The 26,961-nt window shown below is 42.8% G+C and overlaps 1 protein-coding gene across 1 annotated transcript in view; it reads right to left on the reverse strand.

Annotated features, from left to right (window-relative positions):
* Nucleotides 1–26,961, reverse strand: part of LOC124776659 (allergen Cr-PI-like) — a 120,834-nt gene that overhangs the window by 73,850 nt on the left and 20,023 nt on the right. Inside the window, exons 4-5 of the mRNA XM_047251750.1 lie at nucleotides 18,759–18,936; nucleotides 7,719–8,029 (exon numbers count right to left, since the gene is read on the reverse strand). Of these exons, the coding sequence (XP_047107706.1) occupies nucleotides 7,719–8,029; nucleotides 18,759–18,936 (489 nt within the window). The remainder of the gene's footprint in view (nucleotides 1–7,718; nucleotides 8,030–18,758; nucleotides 18,937–26,961) is intronic.

The following is a 26,961-nucleotide window of genomic DNA, read 5'->3' on the forward strand; positions in this document are numbered from 1 at the left end:
ATCGAGTATAAATTTAAGTGTCAGGAAGTCGTTTCTGAAAACATTTGTATGGAGTGTAGTCATATATGGAAGCGAAACGTGGATGATAAATAGTTTGGATAAGAAGAGACTAGAAGCTTCAGAAATGTGGTGGTACAGAAGAATCCTGAAGATTAGATGGGTGGATCACATAAATAATGAGGAGGCATTGAATAGAATTCGGGAGAAGGGAATTTTGTTGCACAACTTGACTAGAAGCAGGGATCGGTTGGTAGGACATGTTCTGAGGCATCAAGGGATCACCAATTTAGTATTGGCGGCAGCGCGGAGGGTAAAAATCGTAGAGGGAGACCAAGAGATGAATACACCAAACAGTTTCAGAAGGGTATAGGTTGCAGTAGGTACTGGGAGATGAAGAAGCTTGCACAGGATAGAGTGGCATGGAGAGCTGCATCAAACCAGTCTCCGGACTGAAGACCACAACAACAACACCCCTTCTACAAAACATGCGTGGCAGTCCACGTCGTAATAACGGCATTATGTACCCCATGTCGTTGCCCGTCCATGCACTTCTTCATCTGTAGAGAAAAGTAAGAGGACTTTAATGCCAAGTCTGGATTCCTGATAAATCACTGAAGTTGTTAATTGTGTACAGAAGTTTGCGGCCGGCCACAGTCGGTGAGCAGGGCTACAGGTACTCAGCAGAGCCTCTTCGTTTGCTTATGCAGCTGCTTCGATTGTCGCTGGTGTCGGGGTGGATCTCTGTAGGATGCCTGCAATTCAGTGTAAATCATGAGACAAGAGTCTGTGAGGAAGCAGGAAATGAGATGTTACGGAATGAAATAGCATAACAGTGGTGTTTGAATAGTAGGCACGGCCAGAATACCGTATGTGGTCATTATTTGGGTTTCTTTTTAATGTGAATTGGTAGGGACGTAGGTTCCTGTATCCAGCTCAGCTGATGCTTTGGAACCTGTACGCAACAAGCCTTTTTTCAGGCTACTAAAATTTATGTTATTACAGAAACTGGAGCAGCAGTATACGACAGAATAAAATAATGGAAATCAATATGTCAAAGAAACCAGTACGAAGTTTGAGTGAAGCGTTCCTCTAGTGACAATACGTCTGTCCACACCTTCTTTTACACCGGCGAGTCAGCCTCTCGTGACATGTAGTTATCAATTCTGCCTTACATACGTGTGTCCCGATACTGCTGCTCAGATAGCGTACATGAAAAGTGACAGAACGACAGACAGGACCTACCTCGTTTTGGTGCTCTTGCGACCACACCATGAATGAGGTTCCCCTATTTTTTTGTTCATCAACGCGAACTGTCAAGTGGATCTCGCTCCCTAATAACAAATTTCGAGAACTGTGGTAGTAAAACGATCTTAAACAACAGCAATGAAAGACGTATGCTACGTCTTGTTAATGCTATTTGGTTCCGAAGTAATTGGTGCTGTCAGTGAATGCAATACCACTACAACCATTTTCCAGGAAAACACTCCAAAGGGAACTGTATAAAATGAACATTACTCACAGTCGCACTTATACCTGCGTGCCATCAATGCACCAAACAGCATCGAAATTTGCCATTAGCCGCCTGAAGGCGTGTAGTGTAAGCGGATGGGACGCGATTTTGTCTCTTATGTTAATGATTCAGTCTAATGAACTATTTAACCCGCAGCGTGTGAGCGTCAGACGGATGGTGGTTTTGTAACATTTTGCGGGTTTCTTACCATGACTTAGACTCGCTCAATCGCGTTTACTGAACAAGAGTCAGGACGACTAGTCAACATTATCGATTAGTCAGCGTTGCCCTTCTTTCGACATCTTCATGCTGCTTGCGATGTGGTCGCTTTCTTTTCCAACGATGATAACGGCCATGTTCACACGTTCCATGTTTGACGAAGGCTCAGACACGTCGACTGGTCCACTAAATCCCCCGATAATAACCTCACACAAAATTTCTGGGACTGTTTGGAAGAGAGAGCGTAATGGAGCAGTAAACATTTCACCAATTTGGCAACTGCACAGGATCCAAAGAACGATCGTTTACCTCAGTCTGTTGCATAACTCTAGAACATGATTTATGATAAAGAATTGTGATGTTTTTGGAGAATGAAAATCTTTTCTATAAAAATCAAAATAGATTTGCGAACAGAGATCTTGGGAAACTCAGCTCGCTCTTGTCCTCCATGAGATCCATAGCGCTGAAGACAACAGCACTCAGATTGATACTGTATTCCTTGGTTTCAGGAATGCATTTGGCATCGCCCCTCACTGCTGTCTAGTGAAAAAAATACTAGAGTACCGCGTATCGCACCAGATTTGATACTGAATTCAGGGCTTCCTTGCAGACAGAACTCAACACGTCGCTCTTAGCGGAACAAAATCGACAGATGTAAAGGTAACTTCCGGAGTAACCTAAGTGAGTGTGATAGCATCGTTACACATTTTCAGCGTACATAAATTATCTGGTAGACAGTGTCGGAAGTTCTTTAAGACTGTTCGCAGATGATTCGGTTGTCTACAAGAAAGTACAACGCCACAAGACAGTATCGACTTGCCGAATGACCAGCAGAAGATGGATGAATGGTGCAGATACTGGTAGCTGACCCTGAACGTAAATAAATTTAACATAGTGTGCAGACATATGAAAGAAATACACTACTGTACAACTACACCATTGATAATTATGCTGGAAACAGTATCTAGCAATAACTAACTAGACAGAGTGACTTTAAGTGGAATGACCACATAAAGCAGATAGTAAGAAAAGAAGATGCCAGACTGACATTTATAGGAAAATCCTATGGAAACGCAATTCATCCATCGAATAGATGGCTTGCAACCACTTGATCAACCGATTCTTGAGATTGTTCATCAGCCTGGGATCCTTTCCAGGTTGGAGTCATGGAAGACATATCCAACGAAGAGCGATGCTTTTCGTCATGGGATCGTTTAGTCGGCGCCAGAGGTGCTCGATAAACTCCAGTGACAGACGACAAAAGAGAGGCGTTGTGCATCACGCAGAGATTTGGTACTAAAATTTGGATTCAGTAGTTTCGGGAAGAATCAAGTAATACAGGGTGTTACAAAAAGGTACAGGCAAACTTTCAGGAAACATTCCTCACACACAAATAAAGAAAAGATGTTATGTGGACATGTGTCCAGAAACGCTTAATTTCCATGTTAGAGCTCATTTTAGTTTCGTCAGTATGTTCTTCCACTTACGCTCAATGGAGCAAGTTATCATGATTTCATACAGGATACTCTACCTGTACTGCTAGAACATGTGCCTTTACAAGTACGACACAACATGTGGTTCATGCACGATGGAGCTCCTGCGCATATCAGTAGAAGTGTTCGTACGCTTCTCAACAACAGATTAGGTGACCGATGGATTGGTAGAGGCGGACCAATTCCATGGCCTCCACGCTCTCCTGACCTCAACCCTCGTGACTTTCATTTATGGGGGCATTTGAAAGCTCTTGTCTACGCAACCCCGGTACCAAATATAGAGACTCATCGTGCTCGTATTGTGGACGGCTGTGATACAATACGCCATTCTCCAGGGCTGCATCAGCGCATCAGGGATTCCATGCGACGGAGGGTGGATGCATGTATCCTCGCCAACGGAGGACATTTCCTGTAACAAAGTGTTTGAAGTCACGCTGGTACGTTCTGTTGCTGTGTGTTTCCATTCCATGATTAATGTAATTTCAAGAGAAGTAATAAAATGAGGTCTAACATGGAAAGTAAGCGTTTCCGGACACATGTCCACATAACATATTTTCTTTGTGTGTGAGGAATGTTTCCTGAAAGTTTGGCCGTACCTTTTTGTAACACCCTGTATATTTCTTCCTCCCACACACATCTCGCGAAATGACAAAGATGAAACAATTTTAGAAATTAGCGCTAATACAGAGGAATATCGACAATCATTATACCTTTGTAACGGTGGGATGGAAAAGTTAAATATCAGGGATTATAGACTTGCATGATTTTCATGTAGGGATAGCATGGAAAAAGGACGAGTTGCCAAATATGTAAAAGTTGGACACAAAGTCAAAAGTATTGACACAGGTAGATCTTATATTTATCAGATCCTAGAAGCATGTTCTTGTGCGATTGTATTGCAGAATATTTGTCTGATAATTGAAACAGTCTACAGATCCCCTCTAGGAAACTTTCAGCTATTTCTGGGAAATCTAGTTGCATTATTGAGCTGCTTGTCAGAAAGCAGAAAAGTTAATAGTTAGTGGAGATTTCAATGCGGATTTCTTAAAAGATATAGACATGGAAAACGAGCTACACTATTATTTGAGCGTTTCAAACTAATTTCAGTAGTCAGTTTTCCAACTTGTGAACTTGTGTTTAGCAATATAGTAGTACACTGATTCACAACATTTTTATAGACAGTGCTCAGACTGAAACAATTAATGTTTACCCAAATGCTAACTGAGTATCTGATCACCATGCACAATTAATGGAGATAAACAGTATGCATCTTAGAAGGCGGGCGCAAATTCATACAAAGCAGTGAGGCTTGTTAGTGAGACAGCATACAGTGTTTCAAGAGTAAGCTCAATGGGGTTGTGTGGGATGAGATATATGTAGAAAGAGCTGCTGATGTCAAACACAATTTGTTTCATGGTAAATTTCTGTCAATGTTTTAAAGTTGCTTTCCTAAAAAGTCATCGAAAAGATCCATAAAAGACATAAAAAAACAATAGGTAAATGGTGGATAACTAAAGGAATTAAAATCTCATGTAAGAAAAGAAGGGAAAATCTTTGCAAAGTTAGAGTAAGTCAACATCTGACTTTTGTTGCATAATACAAAAATACTATAATATTGTAAGCAAAGTCACTAAAATGTCCAGAATTTGGAGATAGGACAGCCACTCAGTATAGTACAATATTCCATAACAATTAAACTTAATGACATTGTTGTGGCTGGTAAAGCACAAGCTGCAAGTACTTTTAAACATCACTTTCTAAACATAGCAGCAAACACAGGATTAAATAGTTCAACTGAAGAAACAAGAGACTGTATTGAAAACGTCATTCCACAAAACATTAAGGAACTAGAAGCAGTGTCAACATTATTCAATGAAATTAATAAAGATATAAAAATTCTAAAAAATAAAAGCTCTTATTTCGTTGATGGAATTTCTATCACAATTATGAGAACTAGTAGCAACTGAATAAGTAATGTCCTTGCTGATATATGTAATGCATCACTGGTACATGGAATTTTTACAGACAGGTTAAAAGATTCTATTAGTAAACGACTTCATAGGAAAAGTGACAAGAAGACTTAAACAATTATAGTGCAATTTCCGTGCTTACATATTTTTCCAAAATATTCGAAAAAGTAATGAAGTCAAGAATAGTCACACTCTTAAGTGGGAACAAATTTCTTAGCATATCACAGTTTGGATTCCAAAAAGGTTGCATACCTGAGAATTGCATTTACACATTCACTCATCAGACAGTACAAACCTTAAATAGTAATACATCGCCAGTTCGTATTTTTTGTGATGTCTCCAAGGTCTTTGATTGTGTAGATCATGATACTCTCTTAGAAAAACTCAGGTTTTATGGAACTGATGACTTTTCACAGTGCTGGTTTGAATCACACTTGACCAAAGAATGCATAGGTTGTGCTGAATAATTCAGACATTGCCGGAAAGGCAGAAAATTTTAGTGACTGGGGCACCATTACCAAGGGAGTCCCACAGGGCTCAATATTGGGTCCACTCCTATTCCTTGTATAAGTGAATGGTCTTCCATTTAACATTCAACAAGCCCAATTTGTAATTTTTGCAGTTGTTATTGGCGATGTAATAAATTTCATTAGAGGGGAAGCAATGGATGAGTTAGTAAATGATATTTTCCAAAGAATTATTAAGTGGTTCCCTGGAAATGGTATCTCCCTAAGTTTTGAAGAAGCACACTTTATTCAGCTCTGTGTAACAAATAGTGGCATACCAGCAAGTTATGTAGCACATGAGCAGGAGTCAGTAACTAGGATAGAATGTTCCAAATCTTTGAGTGTACATATTAACGAAAACTGTAACAGAAATATGAATATTAATGAGATTCTCAAACCGTTAAGTTCATCCTATCTTGCTCTTCATATAATTGCTAATCTTGGAAACAAATGTATCAGGCTCCTGACATATTTGCATATTTCCACTCAATAATACAGAATATTTTTCTGGGTGACTTATCACTCGAAAGAAAGTTTTCATTGCACAAAAGCTAGCAGCAAGAATAATGTGTTCGCGTCATGTAGGTACCTCTTCTAGGAGCTACGATTTTAACTTTGCCGTCAAAATACATATTTCGCTTAGATGCATCAAAATTTCAGAAGAGTGATGTCAATACCTACTACTAGAGTGAGAAATGACCTCTTCTTCGTCTTTATCGTCGCCTTGTCCCACGTCACGTAGGGTCGGCGTTGCTCTTCTGGATACTTCTCCTCCATAGTACTCTATCCATTGCCTCTTCCTTCTTCCATCCTTCTTATCACACATCACTCCACTCATTTTCGTCCAGTTCTTCCAACCGCAATTTATTCGGTGTTGTATCTCGTCCTCCGTCCCTCTGTATGAATGACCCCAGGTATTTAAATTTGCAGACCGATTTCAGCTCATCATCCTGGATCTTGCAAGACCTCATCTGCACATCGTTCAGTGCTAAATATTCTGACTTTGTCCTGCTAATTTTCATCCCTCTTTCTTCTAGTGCCTTCCTCCAATCCTCCAGCTTTTCCTCAAGTCTGTCGATACCCTGCTCACAAAGAACAACATCATCCGCAAACATCATATTCCACGGCGCTTCCTTCTTCACATCTTTCACCATCACATCCATAATCAGGTCAAAGAGGCAGGGACTAAGCGCATACCCTTGATGCAACCCCACTTTCACTGGAAACTCCTTTGTCATGCCTGCACTACTTCTCACCTGTGTCATTGCTCCTCTGTACATTTCCTTCACTAACCTCACACACTTCTCTGGCACGCACTGCTCTCTCATTCTTCTCCATATTTCGTTCCTTGGGACTCATATGCTTTCTCCAAATCAATGAAAGCCATATGTAGATCGTCTTGTAGCTCCCTGTATCTCTCCACTATCTGCCTTAAAGCATGTATTGCATCAGTTGTTCCTCTTCCAGGCCTGAACCCAAACTGTTCTTCACACACCACAGTCTCCTTGCGTAATTTTGCTTCTATAACTCTTTCCCATATTTTCATTGTGTGTGCCATCAATTTAATACCTCTATAGTTACTGCAGTCCTGCACATTACCATTCCCCTTAAATATTGGGATCAGTACGTTAGTTCTCCACTCGTCTGGCATCTCCTCCTGTCGCCAAATCTTCTCCATTAAATCCCAAAGGAGCTCAGCTCCCTTTTTACCGAGGGGATCTGGTTTGGGCCAACTGCCTTCCCATTTTTCATCTTTTCAACTGACCTCTATTACCTAATATTAATGGTGTCAATGACTGAGATACGAGTTCAACATTGAACAAAAAAAATTTTTGATCAGTTAATCAATAACATAAAATTTCTGACAGATAGATAAGCAAGTTGTAAATGTAATTCAATAGCATTTCTCCTGTACAATTCCTTGTATACCATTGAAGAATTTCTACTTAATAAGTGGTGGCCAGTAAAGAAAAGTCTAGTTTTTAAGTGTAGTTGCACGAGTATGACGCGGCGTGCTTACCGAGACCGGCTCCCACAGTTCGACTGGCCTGACGGGCAGCAAGTGATGCGACAGCCTCTCCAGGTCGTAGCGCGCCAGCAGGTTTCGCAGCAGGAAGTAGTAGAGGTCTCCGCGCATCCGAAGCACGGGCCACGGGCACTCGGTGGCGTTCACCCAGGGCACGATATACTGCAGGCCCATGAACGCCATGTACGACGCCAGCCCCACGTCCTCGCGGAAGTAGGACAGCCGCGCCTCGGGGTTGCGAGACGCGCGCGACCCCGTGTAGTTGGCCCTGATCACGTACGGGTGGTCCTCTTCAGCGCAGAGTCCTGTGGCAACCGAGAGAAGTCAGGTGTTGGCAGTAGAGAATACTAGCGCTGCGCTGGAACATGACTTGAACTTTCCGGACAGAGTACGTCACAGTTCGGGCAATCTCGGGTTCTGTTGCATCTTTTGATCGGCCTGCGATCTAGTGACTTCGTAAGTAGGCTGTTTAGGTTTTCATGTTGGTAACACCACGAAGTGCTCTATATGAAAATCGCTGACTGCGCTGTGTGCAGTCTGTGGCTGGTTGGACTCATTGTTCAAATATTCGCTTGTGTAGTGTTGAGCAGTTGGATGTGAACAGCCCGTAGCGTTGGACAGTTGGAGGTGAGCCGCTAGCAGTGGTGGGTGTGGGCAGAGAGATGCCAGAGTTTTGAGTTTTGAGATCGGACGATCTGGACGCGTGTCCGTCAGAAAAAGGAAATTTGTAAGACTGGATGTCATGAACTGATATATATATATAATATATATATATATATAATGACTTTTGAACACTATTAAGGTAAATGCATTGTTTGTTCCCTATCAAAATCTTTCATTTGCTAACTATAACTATCAGTAGTTAGTGCCTTCAGTAGTTAGAATCTTTTATTTAGCTGGCAGTGTTGGCGCTCGCCGTATTGCAGTAGTTCGACTAAGGAAGATTTTTGTGAGGTAAGTGATTCATGAAAGGTATAGGTTATTGTCAGTCAGGGCCACTCTTTTGTAGGGATTATTGAAAGGCAGACTGCGTTGCCCTAAAAAATATGTGTTTCAGAATAGTGATGATCAGAGTAAGTAAAGAGCGAACTGTGTGAGTACGTTCGTTTTTTGCTCAGGTATTTGAAAATCAAATAACGTAGAAGTTTACCAGCACAGTCATTCTTAATTTCTGAAGGGGAAGTTTCATCTTCTGTAGGTACTATCACAACGACTTGTCTGAGTGTTTTAATGCAGTATTAATTGTAATAATGAAAATAACTATGAAAAGCTGACTAAAATAACCTTCCAGGGTGCAGGTAATGTGGTACAACGGCAACTAATAAATAAATAAAAGATTGCAATAATGGCTCCCTCATATTATTGAGCTTTCGGTCGTCCCGCAATCTAATGACGTCTATTGCTACAATCTCCAAGAAGGATCTTGGCACTCATTCTCGGGATAAAAATATCAGGCACTCTATTATGATGTATTTCGTTTGTTCAGCATTTAATTCTTGTTTGATTCATCTGAATTTTGACGTCTTGTTTTCAAACTTATTAAAATCTGGTAACTTTTTTACCTGTTACTCTAATATGTCAACAACCATTGAATCACTTATTTGCAGTCTATTTGGAACATCGTAACCATCTCTCATAAACAAAGATATTATTGTATTGGGTTCAGTCAAGTAATATTTTTTGGAGGACCACATTTTCGTCTTTGTCACCTTTACTCAAAAACCAGCATAAGTGTTCGTATATACGTACGTACCGGTACTGTGTGAGAACTCGTACTGTAAATTCGTTCAAAGACAGTAGGAGTTTGTGCAGTGGTAGGATCTAATGTTACTTCCTCCAGTGTTGCATGAAACTGTATAATTTTAAACAGGGCCATAGCTTATTGTTGTTGCTAGTTAGTTATTTCTCGCGCATCCCTGTCTCTTGCACTCGCAGTTCGTGAATCAACTGTCACGTGGTTGTTCGGACATGATCGATACTGTATCGAACGCTGTGGTGTATCAAGAAATATCGAGTATCGTTTGCCCAGCCCTAGTGAATACTATCGAACCATCAGTTTAATTAACCATGACTGCAGTAGGCTAAAATGAATTATTTAAAGATGAATGGAAGAAAACTGGTAGAAGCTGACGTCAGGGCAGATCAGTTTGGGTTCCGAAGAGATTTAGGAACACGCGGGCAAATGCTAAACCCTCTGAGTTATCTTAAGAATTTAGGTTAAAGCAAAGTGAAACGTACTTTTATAATACACAATAGAAAGGTACTAACAATGCTGATTCGACTAGAATCTTTGAAATTCTGAACCTATACAAAACTCCACCTGAATGGGTCCCGAAACCCCATTGTTACCGACCGATCGCCGAGCCGTCCTCAGGCGATAGGAATCACTGGTTGCGGATATGGAGGCGTAAGTGATCAGCACACCTCTCTCCTGGCCGTTGGCAGTTTTTGTGACCGGAGACGCGACTTCTCAGTCAAGTAGCTCCTCAGCTGGCTTTATAAGGGCTGAGTTCACGCCACTTGCCTACACGTGCTAGCCAAGTCCGACAGCGCTTAACTTCAGTGATCCGTCGAGAACTCACGTTTCAATTGCGGCAAGGCCGTTGGCAAATTCTGAAGCTAGCAAGGATAAAATGCAGTGGGGGAATGGTTATTTGGAGCTCCTAAAGAAACCATACTACATTACAGTAAGAATCGAAGGAGCTGAGCAGAATTCAGCAGTAGAGAAGGGAGTGAGAAAATGTTGTAGCGTCCCCATGATGTTATTCAATCTGCATAATGAACAAGAAGTGAAGGAAACCAAAGAAAAATTTGGAGAGAGAACTGAAGTTCAGAGAGAAGAAATAAACATTTTTAAGACTAGCTGATGACATTGTAATTCTCGCTCACACAGCACTAGACTTGGAGGAGCAGCTGAACTGAGTGTATAATGTCTTGAAAAGAGCTTATAAGATGAATTTCAGCAACAGAGGTAATGGAATGAAGTCATACTAAATCAGGCGACGCTAATGGATTTAGATTAGGACTGAGACAATAAAAGTAGTAGACGAGTTTCCCTATTTGGGCGGTAACATAACTGATGGTGACAGAAGTGGAGAGGATAGAAAATGCAGACTGGGAACAACAAGGAAATCATTTCTGAAAGAGAGAAGTTTCGTATCATCGAATGTTAGGAAAGCTTTTTTGGAGGTATTTTTCTGGAGTGTAGCATTGTATGGAAGTGAAATGTGAACGGTAAACGGTTGAGACAAGAAGAAATAGAAGCTTTTAAATTGTTGTGCTAGAGACGAATGGTGATTGGATAGGGAGAGCGAGTAACGAATGACGGAAGTATTGAATCGAATACTGGGTAAAATATTCTGGTACATCCTGACTAAAAATAGGTATCTGTTGATACGATACATCCTGAGGCATCAAGGAATCATCAGTTTGGTAATGGATGAAAGTATCTGGGGTAAAAATTGCAGAAGAAGACCTAGACAGGAATACAGAAAGAAGTTTCAAAGGAGTATAGGTTGTGACAGCTATTCAGAGACGAAGAGAGTTGCACAGGATAGACTGGTGTGAGTCCAACACCAAACCAATGTTTTGGCTGAGGTCTGTAGCAACAACAGCAGCAACAACAATGTGACCGACATCAAATGATTTATCAGTATTCAGCAGTAAAAACGACGGGAAAGCATGCAGACCATCCACCTGTTCTCCAAGATGACACTTCTGACATATTTTCAATTACAATTTGGCGTTTCCACAAATACTCATAAGACAGGAAACACGTACTGTAATGGTCACAGCATTATTTAATTTGCACCGTAATGGACACGGCACCGTTCAACACGACTTCCCCGGTGACGGTGCGTATCAAAACAATTCACCGAAATCGAAGGCACTGTTGTCCTCGCCTTAGTCAAGGTGGACGAATATGTTCGTCCACGGAAAGTGGAGTGGCCGCCCGGTTTGAGGCGCCATGTCACGGATTGCGCGGCCGCTCCCGCCGGAGGTTCAAGTCCTCTCTCGGGCATGGGTGTGTGTGTTGTTCTTAGCGTAAGTTAAGTTTAAGTTAGTCTCAGTAGTATGTAGTCTAGGGACCGATGACCTCAACAGATTGGTCCCTTAGGAATGCACACACACACACACACACACACACACACACACATGGAAATTATTCGGCGATCGCTCTTTTCCTCTAAGACATCCCTTAGTGTCTTGTGTTGCGCATGTTTAATTATTTTAATTGTTTCTACTTCTCCTAAACTGGACTTCAAACAGAAAGCAATAGTGCTACATTGGGCGCAACTGTACTGCCCGGGGCACACACTGATTTGACGCTGCGGACATCCGACTGTCGACGATTCTGCCATAGAGTATTGTTGGATTCCTCCCGCCGCAGTTATACGTAGTTCGGGTGGGTGCTTTTCGAAATAATGTGATTAAGTCAATGATGTTGTATTAGCACAGTCACCAGTTATGGCGCAGCCTTAAGGAAAAACCATTGCATGCCCTAATATTCTACTAATGGAATCTTGTTCATGTCCTGGCTGATATTTATTATAACACTTCCAGTTAATCGGATGTTATGAAAGGCAAGCCTAATATTTAAGGCACATATATATTTTTGTATTTTTGTGTTTTAAATGTTGCAAAGTTAATTTGGATTATCGGAATGGTTTTAGTGTTATTGAGTTTATTATTGTTGAATGTAATTTACCATTTTCTCAGGGTTACAGACTTCGATTTGTTTGATTGTTGAATTCTCAGTTTGAATAAAATAAGACTGACTGGTATGCACATTTGATAAAGTTTAACATCTATTTAATCAATTTTGAAATATTGTAAAATATATTGCACACAATTAGCCCAGTTATTCCGTTCCTCTTCCTATCATTCTTTTATTCTCTTTTACATTACTAATAGCTTCACTTAACAAACTTCGTTTATTTTAACTAATTTGCAGTTTCTATTTTCTTTATTTTTATCTGTAACTCATTATTATTATTACTATAATTATAATACAATATATTATAACATAATATACCATACAATGGAGACTTCTTTAAAACAGCAGTTGCTTTCCATGGTGGCAGCACTTATCAGCAGGAAGTCAATAACTTCCAATAATTTGTAGAAGGAGTCATTAGGTAATATGCAATTCCTTTCGGTTATTTTTGAACAGTCAGTAACCTTAATCGCAATACCCAAGATAAGGCGGAATTTGTGTCTTTAGGACAAGAAAGTAACAAATTATTTTGAACAGAGAGTAGGATGGAGTGACTTTGTGGATCAATTTATTAAAGTATAGTTCCCATTTTAGTATGTTGCCGATTTGGAGGCCAAGACATTTTAGCATTGAATTTCAGGTAGTAAATCAATTCCTTTTCAAACACATATCAGTATTATTTCTTTGTAGTTGTATAGCATTACAGACATTATGTCGGGCTTTTCTTTTTCAAGGTGATATTCAATCACCTCTTGTCCAGCTGCTCTTTTGCTGTATAATGTATTTTCATAAGAGAAAAAGGAACCTGAGTATGCTTCATGGAATATCCCCAATGTCTGTAGGATGAACCAAAATTCACGCACTCGGACACCTCAGCGCGATTTCTTTCGTGGCGACAGCACAAGAATGTCTGTAACAACAGTTCGTCCAGTGCGTATTTCATGTAGAGAATGGACGCACAAGAGACGCTGTTATCGTTGCCGTTAACCGAAAATACACGCAGGACGAAATTTTGTTACATACTTTTTTGCACTGTTGGTATGTAGGGAATCGCACGGTGGCGTGCGAATTTTGTTTCACCCTATGTATTATTAGTTGAGGACTAAACTAGTACATTGCCAGGCACTTGTAGGGCCAAAGATTGTATACGCGTCACAGAAGATGAGCATGAAAGTCTAGAATACGAACAGAAGACTTAAAGGATCTAATAAGGAATTATGAGGAAGAATTTAAAGTCTATCCCACAACAATGAATATGAAAGTTTGAGAAGAAATAAACACATGATAAGGGGGAGCAGAAGAAAATATACGAAATAAGGAGCGTAATACACAACCCCATTCATTCACATACTGGTCATGTATGACAGCTATCAAAACGAAGAACTGGACGATACCACACCGTCTGTCATACAGAGTTCCCTCAACAAAGGAAAGAAAAGAGGCTTACATGTGGAGCAATGTAAGACATAAGGAAAATTATGTATACAAACACTTTTGAAATCTTGGTAGAAATGATAAAAAATGAAGAGATAAGTGAATTCTTAAATTAAAAATAGAATCTTGATGTGAAAATTGACTTATGGTAAGGCGATGGTGATGTGAAGACTGACTTTGGAAGTGGAAATGATGATGAGACTCTTGTTTATGATCAAGATAGTTACGAGTGATGTAAATGCATACCTATTTCTCAACAGCTCTCTGTGTGTCGATGAAACAAGTTCAGAGGCTTATGGGATGGATATAATGGTAGTCTGAATGGTGGAAGTTAAATGCTATACGAGTGGGTTGAACCTCAAGCACACAAAAGGAAATTGTAGGGTTTCGTGACGATGTGTCTGGATGAAAATATCAGAGACTTTTTTTTAAATTTTGCTTTAGGGATAGGGTTTGGTACCCTGTTATTAGAAGATTTGTGCTTATGTTGAAAAACATTTGCCACAGAAATGAAGTATTTGTACACAAGCAATTTCGAATACTCACTTCTCTTTCATTTTCCGTCCCTACAAGAGGCTGAAAAAAAAAGGCGCTTATCGTTTTTGTCGTTATGCAGTGCAACGTAAATCTAGAAGTTTTGTACGCAATTAAGGCAATGTAGATGCAAGTATACGTATGATTAATGGCAGAATAAAACCCATTTTGCTGCACTGGTTTACATCAGTGTTAGTCAACCTAGTATGTACAGCCCATTATTAGGCGTTCCAGCTTTTATGGTTGGCGGTAAGCAGTTGACATTTTAAGAACATTTTCAATAGGTCTTCAAAAAAAGTTTGACATTGAGTACTGGGTAAGTAATTATTATTACATGGTTTCAATTGCTGTGACTCTGCTTTATAAATTTTCTAAAGTGAAGTTACTTCCCTATTTTATAAATCGCCATTACTGTGGAACCAGTAGGCGGTTGGAAAGTTTTCTGTTAACATAGATACAAAAATGGGCAGTAGGTAAACGAGACTGACTACCTCTACTCATGCGTAAAGCAAATCAAAATAACATCCAACGTCTCTCGGCATCAGAAATGAAGTCCCTTACTTTATCTCATTCGCAAAACTTTTAATTAATACTCATGAAGTTTTGTCTCTCACATTCGACATTATGTTATAATGGCGGTTGCAATAGGACTATTTATAGTGTAATTAATGAATGCTTGGATACCACTAAAAGTTTAGCAGCTTGTATATTGGTTCAAATGGGTCGGAGCACGATGGGACTTAACTTCTGAGGTCATCAGTCCCCTAGAACTTAGAACTACTTAGTTTAGTGTTAATATCTTTGTAAATACTTACGAAAAATACAACTGTTGATAAAATGAATAATGAGTGTGTTGAAAAATATTATTTTTAACATCACGTCCAAAATCCAGGCAAATTTATAATATACAGTCCCTAATGGACATTATTGGTGGATGAGATTCAGCTGGTTCAAAGCTAAGTATTCCCCTGAAAAAATTACTTCGCTTTCATACTACAACGAATCTCTCGTAATGAGAACTATTTTAGCCAGATATACAGTTGGAGTAACATTAGACGATCCAAAAGTTGATGAACGATGAAGCGCAATCATCTATACATAGTCAATAGTTTTTCATCTTTAAGCCAGCAGCATAATATATGTCTGATAACGACTCGATTATTAGAACAGATGTACCAAACAGCTGCTTCTAATAAGAAATCTTTATTCACGACGGACTGTTTCGGCCTTCATTGCCAGGTGTCATGTACCTGCGATTACGATTTCGTTGAGAACATGTATCAATGTGAATGTCATTTATACTGAAGTAGCTATATTGTACTCACGTTTATATTGATGTGATGTCCATATTACGTCGTTAGTTAACTGTTTTATAACTGCAGAAACGATCAAAAATACATTCCAGATTCCCCACAGAATACCAAAACGTTTTGCAATGGACATTCTTGAACAATTAGAAATCTATATATATACGAAAAAATACTGACAAGAAATATTAAACGAACATACAGAATTTAGACACAAGTGCTACCTCAATACTTTGATTGAACTTTTAGGAGGCGAAACTGGATAAATTGGGAGTAACATATGCAATAACCGAAGAGAGTCGTAACAGATTTTAGTTGTTAAAATAATATCCCTGTTCATCCGCAGACTGTTTGTAAACATGTAGCGTCGTAAGAGTGGAACTGTCAAACTACTGTCACACCATAATTAACATTTCATTTTGAATATATTTACATCATTGACCACATTATTAAAAGAGTGACAGTTAACTAACGACGTAATATGGACGTCACATCACTACAGGCGTGAGTACATTATAGCCAGTTTAAAATAAATCACCAAAATTGTAATCGCAAGTACTTGACAACAGCGATAAAGACCGAAACAGTCTGAGGTGAGTAAAGATTACTTACCACGAGGATCACTCCAAAGGAAATGCACACTATTTTTTTTTTTAAATCGATATTTTATTCTACATGTTTGAAAGTTTTACCGTGTGTAGGTACATCCTTTAGGAACAATATTTTCAATTCTCCACATAATTTGCATCCCTCTCAACTGCCTTACGCCACCTTGGAACCAGCGCCTGTATACCCGCACAGTAAAATTCTGGACCAACCTGTTGGACTCACTGTTTGGCAGCGTGCAGAAGGGAGTCATCATCTTCAAACCTTCTTCCACGAAGATAGTCTTTCAGTTTCCCAAATAGATGATAGTCACATGGAGCCAGGTCAGGACTGCAAGGCGGATGTTTCAGTGTTATCCATCCGAGTTTTGTGATCGCTTGCATGGTTTTTTGACTGACATGTGGCCATGCATTGTCGTGCAACAGCAAAACATCCTGCTTTTGCCGATTTAGTCGAACACGACTCAGCCGAACTTGATGTCTCTTCAGTGTCGTTACATATGCATCAGAATTTATGGTGGTTCCACTTGGCTTGGCATACTGTCCACAATCAACAGTCCTTCGGAACAGAAAAACCGTAGCCATAACATTTCCAGCAGAAGGTGTTGTTTTGAATTTTTTTTTCTTCGGTGAATTTGCATGATGGGAGTTCATTGATTGCCTCTTCGTCTCTGGTGAAAAATGATCACCTGTCACAATTCTTCCATGAAATTCATCTCCACCATTCTCGTACTGTTCCAATAGTTCGCTGCATACCGCTTTTTTTTTTTTTTTTTTTTGCTTCTTTGTGAGCCACTGTCAACATCCTGGGAACCCACCTGGCACAAACCTGCAAACACTTCCTTCCCCTATTCCAACTTAGCGTGACAATTCGTTCACTGTGATGCGTCTGTGAGCAGTCACCATTTCGTTAACTCTGTGCTCATTGTCTGGAATGTGTGCAGTACGAGGCCTGCCGCTGCGAGAGCAGTCCTCAATATTGCCGTGCCCACTTTCATCACGTAACCTTCTTGCCCACCGACTAACTGTACTTCGATCGACAGCAGCATCTCCATATGCGTTTTTCAACCTCTTGTGCACGTTTCCCAGTGTCTCGTTTTCACAGCACAGGAGTTCTATGACAGCACGTTGCTTCTGACGAACGTAAAGTGCAGCAGCCATCTTGAAGACATGCTGTGACGGCGCCACTCACGGGAACTGGTTGAACTAAGTTTGAAAACAAGCGGGAAGGATGTATCTACACACTGAAAAATCTTCACACATGCGGAATGAAGACTGTATTTTTACAAAAAGAGTGTACATTTCTTTTGGAGTGACCCTCGTATAAGCAGCTATTTTTTTGCACCTGTTCTAATAATCTCTGCATGTAGGTTTAAATAAAGCTAGATGAAGAAGAAACAGGAATTAAAATAGCTGGAATAAATGTAAACAACCTCAAGTACGCGGATGATACGATCCTGTTGGCAGAAAGTGAAGAAGAATTGAGAACACTCTTACTGAAGGTGAAAGACGAAAGTGAAAAGGCCGGTCTTATGCTGAATGTGAAGAAAACGAAAATTATGGCAACTACACCTACCAATTCGTGGGATATAGCAGGAGAAACCATGGAGGTAGTGACCACATTCAGTTATCTCGGTTGCCAGATCTCTGCTGATGGCGACTGCAGTCATGAAATCCGGAGACGCCTGTTGCTCGGTAGACAGGCGATGTCAAACCTTGACAAGGTTATAAGGTCCAGAGATACAACACTAGCAACAAAGATCCGTACTGTGAGGGCTATGGTCTTTCCAGTTGTGATGTATGGATGTGAGACCTGGACCATTACAAAGGCTGAACGGCGAAGAATTGACTCCTTCGAATTGTGGTGTTGGAGGAAACTTCTTAGAGTTCCATGAACTGCAAAGAGAACCAACAGATCAATATTGGAGCAAATAAAACCAGACTTCTCCCTGGAAGGTCTAATGTTAAAACAAAAGCTGACCTACTTTGGACACACAATGCGAAGGCATGCCTCGCTGGAAAAAACATTAATGCTGGGGAAGATTGAAGGAACTAGAAGAAGAGGACGTCAGAGGATGAGATGGATCGATGGCATCACAGAAGCAATGTGTTCCAACCCGGAAGGTCTACGGGAGAAAGTGCAAGACAGGAAAAAGTGGCGTGATTTTGTTCATGGGGTCACGAAGAGTCGGAACCGACTAAAAGAATAGAGAGAGAGAGAGAGAGAGAAGAAAGGAATGACTGCTGTTTTCTTACTTCATGGCGTTAGCAGAGCGTAGGAGGCAGCCAATGCAGAGTCAGTGGACATACGGGATAGCAGTCCTCACTGAACAGAGTTCATCGACATTATATTAGCTCCTGATTGCAAACTGGCTGCCATTTCGCGGGAAGGCTATTTGGAATCACATGCGGAACAGCGCGCGAGGGCGCACTGTACCTCTGAGGCAGGCGTCGTAGGCCTCCTGCAGGACGTCTGCGGTGACGAAGAACTGCGGCAGCACCTCGTACGGCGGCGGCAGCAGCAGGTCCTTGGTGTCGTCGCGGTGCAGCAGCACCACGCGCAGCACGTACTCGTACAGGCCCTCGTTCACGTTGTACCGCAGCCACACGGCCACCTGCGCAACGGGACAAGTGCTGCCATCACAGCCGTATGCAGGAAACGTAGTCATGCCATGCAGGCTATCCCCACTGACCGACAATGCTCTCCATCAACATAGTTAACTCTACGTCACAGTCCGTTTCGCACACAAAAACACGAGAGGGTACAGAACTGTGGGTACGTTATCTGCATTGACCCCGCATGAGCCGTGTGTGGCTCGTGTTCCCGACATCATGTATTTTACACTCTGTTTTTAACGTACTCCCCCCTCACTACGTCAATTTAAATTACTACTCTCACTGAGTAGCTGCTTTGTCTGACTATGGCCGGCGCTAGCAGCGCGTATTGATGTATCCCCTCTCGTAGTATATTTGCTCGACTGCCATTACTTCCCGGTCGTTGTCTGTCGTAAGCGATTTCCGGTCGCGAGCTCGGGCTGCCAGTCAGTTGGAACGGGTCTGGAGCGCAGTCCTGACCTGCCAGTCGGGGAGTTGCAATGCGGCACTGGTGTAGTCGCGGTCTGCGTTGACATGGCTCTCCCGACCATTGCTGCCACGCATCACTTGACCCGGGCCACGGTCTTGGTGGATCGTCGGTCGGTCGTCCTACCGGACCACGCGTCTTGGCTCGCCGATCGTTCATTAGTCAGTTGTGTGTGTGTGTGTGTGTGTGTGTGTGTGTGTGTGTGTTCATCGACTCCCGATTTGTCTTCGTGTGTGCTTAGTTACTGTTGGGTATCGTTCATGTCTTCGTGCAAGTGTTTATCAGGTTGTATGTGTAGTTGCCGTTATTTCCGGCTAGGGGGTCTGCGTGAATCGGTCGGTTGCTGTAGGCCAGGGAAGATGTCTCTGCGCGGTGCAGTCGGCTTGGTCTGCTGGGGGTCATAGTGCAGTGTCGGAGCGTGTGTGGAGCTGTCTGATAGCTACGAGCTTCGTGGTTTACGACCCAGGACGTGAAAGTTGAGTGGTTTGAAGTACCCAAGCCACGTCCATTCATGTTGTGTGATTCTTTTCGGTGGTTCGCTGTTGAGGAGGTTTTCCTTTGACCAACACCGAGTGTTTGTATTGCTGAAATTTAGCAGCCATACGGTGGAATTAACTACAGGGCTATTATAAATGATTGAAGCGATTTCATAAATTCACTGTAGCTCCATTCATTGACATATGGTCACGACACACTACAGATACGTAGAAAAACTCATAAAGTTTTGTTCGGCTGAAGCCGCACTTCAGGTTTCTGCCGTCAGAGCGCTCGAGAGCGCAGTGAGACAAAATAGCGACTGGAGCCGAGAAAGCGTATGTCGTGCTTGAAATGCACTCACATCAGTCAGTCATAACAGTGCAACGACACTTCAGGACGAAGTTCAGCAAAGATCCACCAACTGCTAACTCCATTCGGCGATGGTATGCGCAGTTTAAAGCTTCTGGATGCCTCTGTAAGGGGAAATCAACGGGTCGGCCTGCAGTGAGCGAAGAAACGGTTGAGCGCGTGCGGGCAAAGTTTCACGCGTAGCCCGCGGAAAATTGGCTCATGCCACAACTGGAGACCGACAGCGCCGACTTCATCTTTCAACAGGATGGTGCTCCACCGCACTTCCATCATGATGTTCGGCATTTCTTAAACAGGAGAGTGGAAAACCGTTGGATCGGTCGTGGTGGAGATCATGATCAGCAATTCATGTCATGGCCTCCACGCTCTCCCGACTTAACCCCATGCGATTTCTTTCTGTGGGGTTGAAAGATTCAGTGTTTAAACCTCCTCTACCAAGAAACGTGCCAGAACTGCGAGCTCGCATCAACGATGCTTTCGAACTCATTGATGGGGACATGCTGCGCCAAGTGTGGGAGGAACTTGATTATCGGCTTGATGTCTGCCGAATCACTAAACGAGCACATATCGAACATTTGTGAATGCCTAAAAAAACTTTTTGAGTTTTTGTATGTGTGTGCAAAGCATTGTGAAAATATCTCAAATGATAAAGTTATTGTAGAGCTGTGAAATCGCTTCAATCATTTGTAATAACCCTGTATATTGGTTGACTACAATTCAAATGCACCAGCGGAATTTTCTGTCTTGTGGCCGTTACTGTTCCGACACCTGCCCCGGCCAATAACGTAATTTCAGGCAGTGTCTTTTCCTCACCTGTTGTCGCTGTCCAACACGGTGTGTAGTTTTGACAACTTAATAAATACACATAGTTGATTGTGGATAATGACGCCCGTAACATTTTGGTGTTTTTTGAATTCTCATGTACCATTGGTGGCAAGCAAGTCGTTTGTCGGTCGTTCCGTGGCTGTCCCTTGGTTAGGTTCCGACGGATCAAGTGTAGTTGGGCTCACCACCTATCTCACCTAAGTGAACGAGGGCAGACCGACCCCCTGGAGGCTTCTGAGTGCTTTTGTCTTCACTGTCTTTCTCACCGGTGTTTAACTGTCTCTTTGTAATCTATCACAGCCGATGTTTTATGTAAGTAAGTTTGAATTCTGGCAAGTGGATATTTCCTGAAAGGTTATTGCCGTTGTGTGGTCTTTTCTTTTAGTCAGGTTTGAGTTGCTTAAAACTTAAGGTTTATGGTTATATTATTTTAAAATTGTGGAAAATTAATTGTGGGCCTTCAGCTTTGGAAACTTATTCTTAAAATTACCTTTCAAGCTTAAACATTGCGGCCTTCTGCCCTTGAAAGGTTATGGTAATTTATTTTAAAATCTTGAAAATTTTATTGTGGGCCTTCAGCCGTTTGCATTGCATCTTGTTTATGTTTGTCTATCCACCCTTGCCTTGAGGCTTTCAGCCTAGCGGTCATGTATACTATTTGTAATTGTAACTGCCTGTTTTCCGTCACTTTGAATCTACATTGTTGATTTTTTAAGATTTCTTGTTTGGGGGCTTTCAGCCTTTGTAAAAGTTCGGTTATGTGCGGCTTTGGTTGTAAATGTGTTATTAAATTACAACGTAAGGTGAAACTGACCCCAGCGTTATTTGGCCCTTTCCAAAATCCTAATCACCTGCTCTGCCCAGCATGTTTAGCGGGCGTTTCATCACACATAATGCAGTGTTCGGAATTTCCCATTACAGACTTTTAGAACTTGTAGAGGGGAGGGGAGTACATAATATTTTTAATACGAACCCACGTCCGTAAACGTACCGTTTCCGTGCTGAAAACATGTTTGCTTGGTAGGTTTACAGCAGGGTGGTCATTGTGGGAGACGCTTACTTCGGATCTGCTGGTGTCATTTGACGTCTGTCCTACCTCTCAGACCTGGTTGAAGGCTCATTCAAGTGTCTGTCAGTGTTAGAGCAACACGGTTGAGTACTCCTTTGCAGAGTACACCGTTGTGACTCTTCGGAATGGTGTAGCTCACTGTAATGGAAGAGCTGCTTGTCGCCTTTATCAAGATCGTCATGCACGACGTATGACTCCATCGCATAGCCGTTTCACCGCAATTACGCAACGGCTTCAAGAAAGGGTCACGCGTGACAATGGTTCTCCAAGGAGATCCCGCACATCCGATCTGGAGTAAGCCATACTGAATCATGTCGAGGAGAACGTGCCAACGAGAAGATGGATGTTGCTCCCAGTGCCGTCTAGTATGTTGTGGACTACATCCATACCACCTCCAACACTCCATACCACGCCCACGCCTCACGCATCTGCTCGAGTACTAGCTGACGGGTTCTGTTCAACATAACCCAGTACGGCCTCTTCCATTTCTTGTATGAGTCGTCTCCTTGGAGCACTACGGCCACACCTGCTGTCGGTGAAGTACCCCTTTCTCGAAGCCGGCCGCGTAATTGTGGCGAAAAGGCATGTTGCTCTAACACTCACAGATACGTGAATGACGCGCAAACCAGGTTAGAGAGGTGGGACAGATATCACACGACATCAGCCAATCCGACGTAAGCATCCCCTACCATGACTACCTTATTGCATACCTACCTATCAAGCATGTTTTCAAACGGCTATAGCATGGAATCGATAGTTTCCCGACAAAGGTACCTGTTTAATGTATCATGTACTTACTCTACAAGTGCCTGAAGTTTGTTATGGATATTTCCGAGTATTCTGTGTTCACATTGATTACAGATTCTGTAGTTGCTGTGGGAGAACAAAAGAGACGCCCACAACAGCTTATCACCGATTTCAAATTACACGGTGTGGGTATAATTAAACTGAAGCTGTTCCGAGTGCTCTAGTGCCGGCCATGTACATTTTAGAACACTAAAACGCTATAGATGTGTTAATTATTACGTACCCCCGCTGAGAATGCTATAACACAGCAGTTCCACTTTCTGTCACCAGGTGAAAACATGGCGCTTTATGCAGCTAGAATTTTGTGTGTTTGCAGTAAAAATGAGGTACCATCAAACAAATGGTAACGGTGATTCTAGTTTGTTAGTGTATGGTCACAAGTCATAGCAAGTGTTGAGTATGCTCTCCCGACTCAGTAATATGCTACACCCTGTAACAAGGTGTGGTCGACAGTTGGTTGCGGTATATTCGCGGTAATTAGAGCGATACTCTTCGTGTGGTATCCTTCGGCTGAGAAAGAGGCCTGTTACATCCGTGATAGATTCGATCCTCCAGTCTCACCCACACACCGAGTGAGATGGCGCAGTGAGCACACTGGACTGGCATTCGGGAGGACGGCGTTTCAATCCCGCGTCCGGCCATCCTGATTTAGGTTTTCCGTGATTTCCCTAAATCGCTCCAGGCAAATGCCGCGATGGTTCCTTTGAATGGTCACGGCCGACTTCCTTCCCCGTTCTTCCCTAATCCCATGAGATCGATGACCTCGCTGTCTGGTCTCCTCCCCCACCCCAGAAAACAAACAAACAAACAAACTCACTCACAACCAGAAGTTGCGTGGATTCAGGACGGGGGACCTGGAAGGCCACACACATCCTGAAATCACCTAGAGATCATGAGCTCGATACTAAAGCAAACCTTTCACCTGGCATGTGACATCTGTCGCCCTCTCTTGCATGAAAGTAATAGTGTGGACACAGTTGCGTTCTTGCAAGTTTGGAATCACTTGTAGTAGAAAGGGGTCCAGATAACGTACAAATGTAACTGACACCCAACAGGCCCGCGAGGTGTCATCTCCCCGAAGAAAAACGGACCGAGAACGAATTAGCTGGTGAAACCACACCACACAGTCCAGTCACATTTCCAGTGTGCAGTGGATGTTCCAGCACAACATGTGGGCGTAGAAGAACCCCTTATGCAACAGTTCTGTGCATTTACGGCACCGTACAGAATAAAATGTGCCTCGTCCGTCCATGAGTGCCAAAAAAGAAGGGAAAAGTGACAGCGGAGTAGTCTACCATAGAGCTTCACTTGGAGCACATTTTGTAGGGATACCAATGCTCTGCAAAATCTTTTGATACGTTGAACAGGAGAGAGACAACTGCCAAGACCCAGCTCAATCACTGGCTGCAGAATCTGAGACATGTGTTGTACGGTCGGCTATAGCTACAGCAACTTTATCAACAACTGCCATAGGAATGGACCGCCTGCCTCTCCCTTCTGCATTGCAGCACTGCAGCTACTGCCGTCCTGATAAAACAGCTTCACCAGCAGCGCACGGTATTTCTTTTTAATAACCATTGATTTTATTACGAATAAGTTCGACCTTCTTAACCATTTAACCCAAGAGTCACTTCACAAAAGAAGTCAACATATGCCGCCTAGAGACAAATAACAACTGACGTTAAAAAAGGAAATATTTCACATTCCGACTACTTACAGCGCCATATTTTCACCTGGTGGCAGACGGTGGAAATATTATTTTCAGCTCGCTCCTTAATGAAGATCAAATGTTCCAGTATGTATACAGCCGGCACTGCAGCAGTTGGAACTGTCAGTTTAAGTTTAACCACAGGGCATATACAGCTGAAGTTAGAATGTATTGTAAATAATAGCTCGCTAATATAAGTCGTCCCCCTCCCCCCCTCTCTCTCTCTCTTTCTCTTTCTTTTTTAGTCTTTACCCGTCTGACTTTTAATGCTCTTTTCGTGATTTGACAAACGTATATTACACTCCTGAAAATTGAAATAAGAACACCGTGAATTCATTGTCTCAGGAAGGGGAAACTTTATTGGTACATTCCAGGGGTCAGATACATCACATGATCACACTGACAGAACCACAGGCACATAGACACAGGCAACAGAGCATGCACAATGTCGGCACTAGTACAGTGTATTTCCACCTTTCGCAGCAATGCAGGCTGCTATTCTCCCATGGAGACGATCGTAGAGATGCTGGATGTAGTCCTGTGGAACGGCTTGCCATGCCATTTCCACCTGGCGCCTCAGTCGGACCAGCGTTCGTGCTGGACGTGCAGACCGCGTGAGACGACGCTTCATCCAGTCCCAAACATGCTCAATGGGGGACAGATCCGGAGATCTTGCTGGCCAGGGTAGTTGACTTACACCTTCTAGAGCACGTTGGGTGGCACGGGATACATGCGGACGTGCATTGTCCTGTTGGAACAGCAAGTTCCCTTGCCGGTCTAGGAATGGTAGAACGATGGGTTCGATGACGGTTTGGATGTACCGTGCACTATTCAGTGCCCCCTCGACGATCACCAGTGGTGTACGGCCAGTGTAGGAGATCGCTCCCCACACCATGATGCCGGGTGTTGGCCCTGTGTGCCTTGGTCGTATGCAGTCCTGATTGTGGCGCTCACCTGCACGGCGCCAAACACGCATACGACCATCATTGGCACCAAGGCAGAAGCGACTTTCATCGCTGAAGACGACACGTCTCCATTCGTCCCTCCATTCACGCCTGTCGCGACACCACTGGAGGCGGGCTGCACGATGTTGGGGCGTGAGCGGAAGACGGCCTAACGGTGTGCGGGACCGTAGCCCAGCTTCATGGAGACGGTTGCGAATGGTCCTCGCCGATACCCCAGGAGCAACAGTGTCCCTAATTTGCTGGGAAGTGGCGGTGCGGTCCCCTACGGCACTGCGTAGGATCCTACGGTCTTGGCGTGCATCCGTGCGTCGCTGCGGTCCGGTCCCAGGTCGACGGGCACGTGCACCTTCCGCCGACCACTGGCGACAACATCGATGTACTGTGGAGACCTCACTCCCCACGTGTTGAGCAATTCGGCGGTACGTCCACCCGGCCTCCCGCATGCCCACTATACGCCCTCGCTCAAAGACCGTCAACTGCACATACGGTTCACGTCCACGCTGTCGCGGCATGCTACCAGTGTTAAAGACTGCGATGGAGCTCCGTATGCCACGGCAAACTGGCTGACACTGACGGCGGCGGTGCACAAATGCTGCGCAGCTAGCGCCATTCGACGGCCAACACCGCGGTTCCTGGTGTGTCCGCTGTGCCGTGCGTGTGATCATTGCTTGTACAGCCCTCTCGCAGTGTCCGGAGCAAGTATGGTGGGTCTGACACACCGGTGTCAATGTGTTCTTTTTTCCATTTCCAGGAGTGTATTTTAATTTTGTGACCGGATGCCCTTTGTATCTGTGAACAGTGTAAAATTGCCCTGTATCATGGTATTTTAACAGCTTCTGTATCGTATTTTATGACGGAATCACAGCCTTATGTTAAGTAAATCAGCGTGACTGGTAATGCTGCAAAATGGTTTGAGTCTTATCTAACTAACAGGAAACAAAGGGCGTCGTTGCGAAATATCTCTGCAGTAATGTCAGTCGTCATCTAATTGTGAATTAAGTAATGTGGTGTTCCTCAAAGTTCCATCTTGGGTCAGTTGCTTTTTCTCTTGTATTTAATGACCTGTCGACTGTTACATTTGCAGATGCTAAGTTTGTTTCGTTTGTAGATGATATAAACATTGCAATAAGTAGCAAGTCAAGTATAGATTTAGAAATAGCTGCTAATCAAATTTTCACTAACTTTAGTAAATGGGTTAAAGCTAATTAGCTATTATTAAACTGTGAAATGACCCACAATCTGTAACATATTTCCATCCAGCGCGTATAACATATGAAGACATGCGTATCGAAGACTGGGTGGCTGGCTGCTATGAGCACTATGGGACTTAACTTCTAA

Source organism: Schistocerca piceifrons, chromosome 2 (assembly GCF_021461385.2).
Source record: "Schistocerca piceifrons isolate TAMUIC-IGC-003096 chromosome 2, iqSchPice1.1, whole genome shotgun sequence".
Lineage (NCBI taxonomy): Eukaryota > Metazoa > Arthropoda > Insecta > Orthoptera > Acrididae > Schistocerca > Schistocerca piceifrons.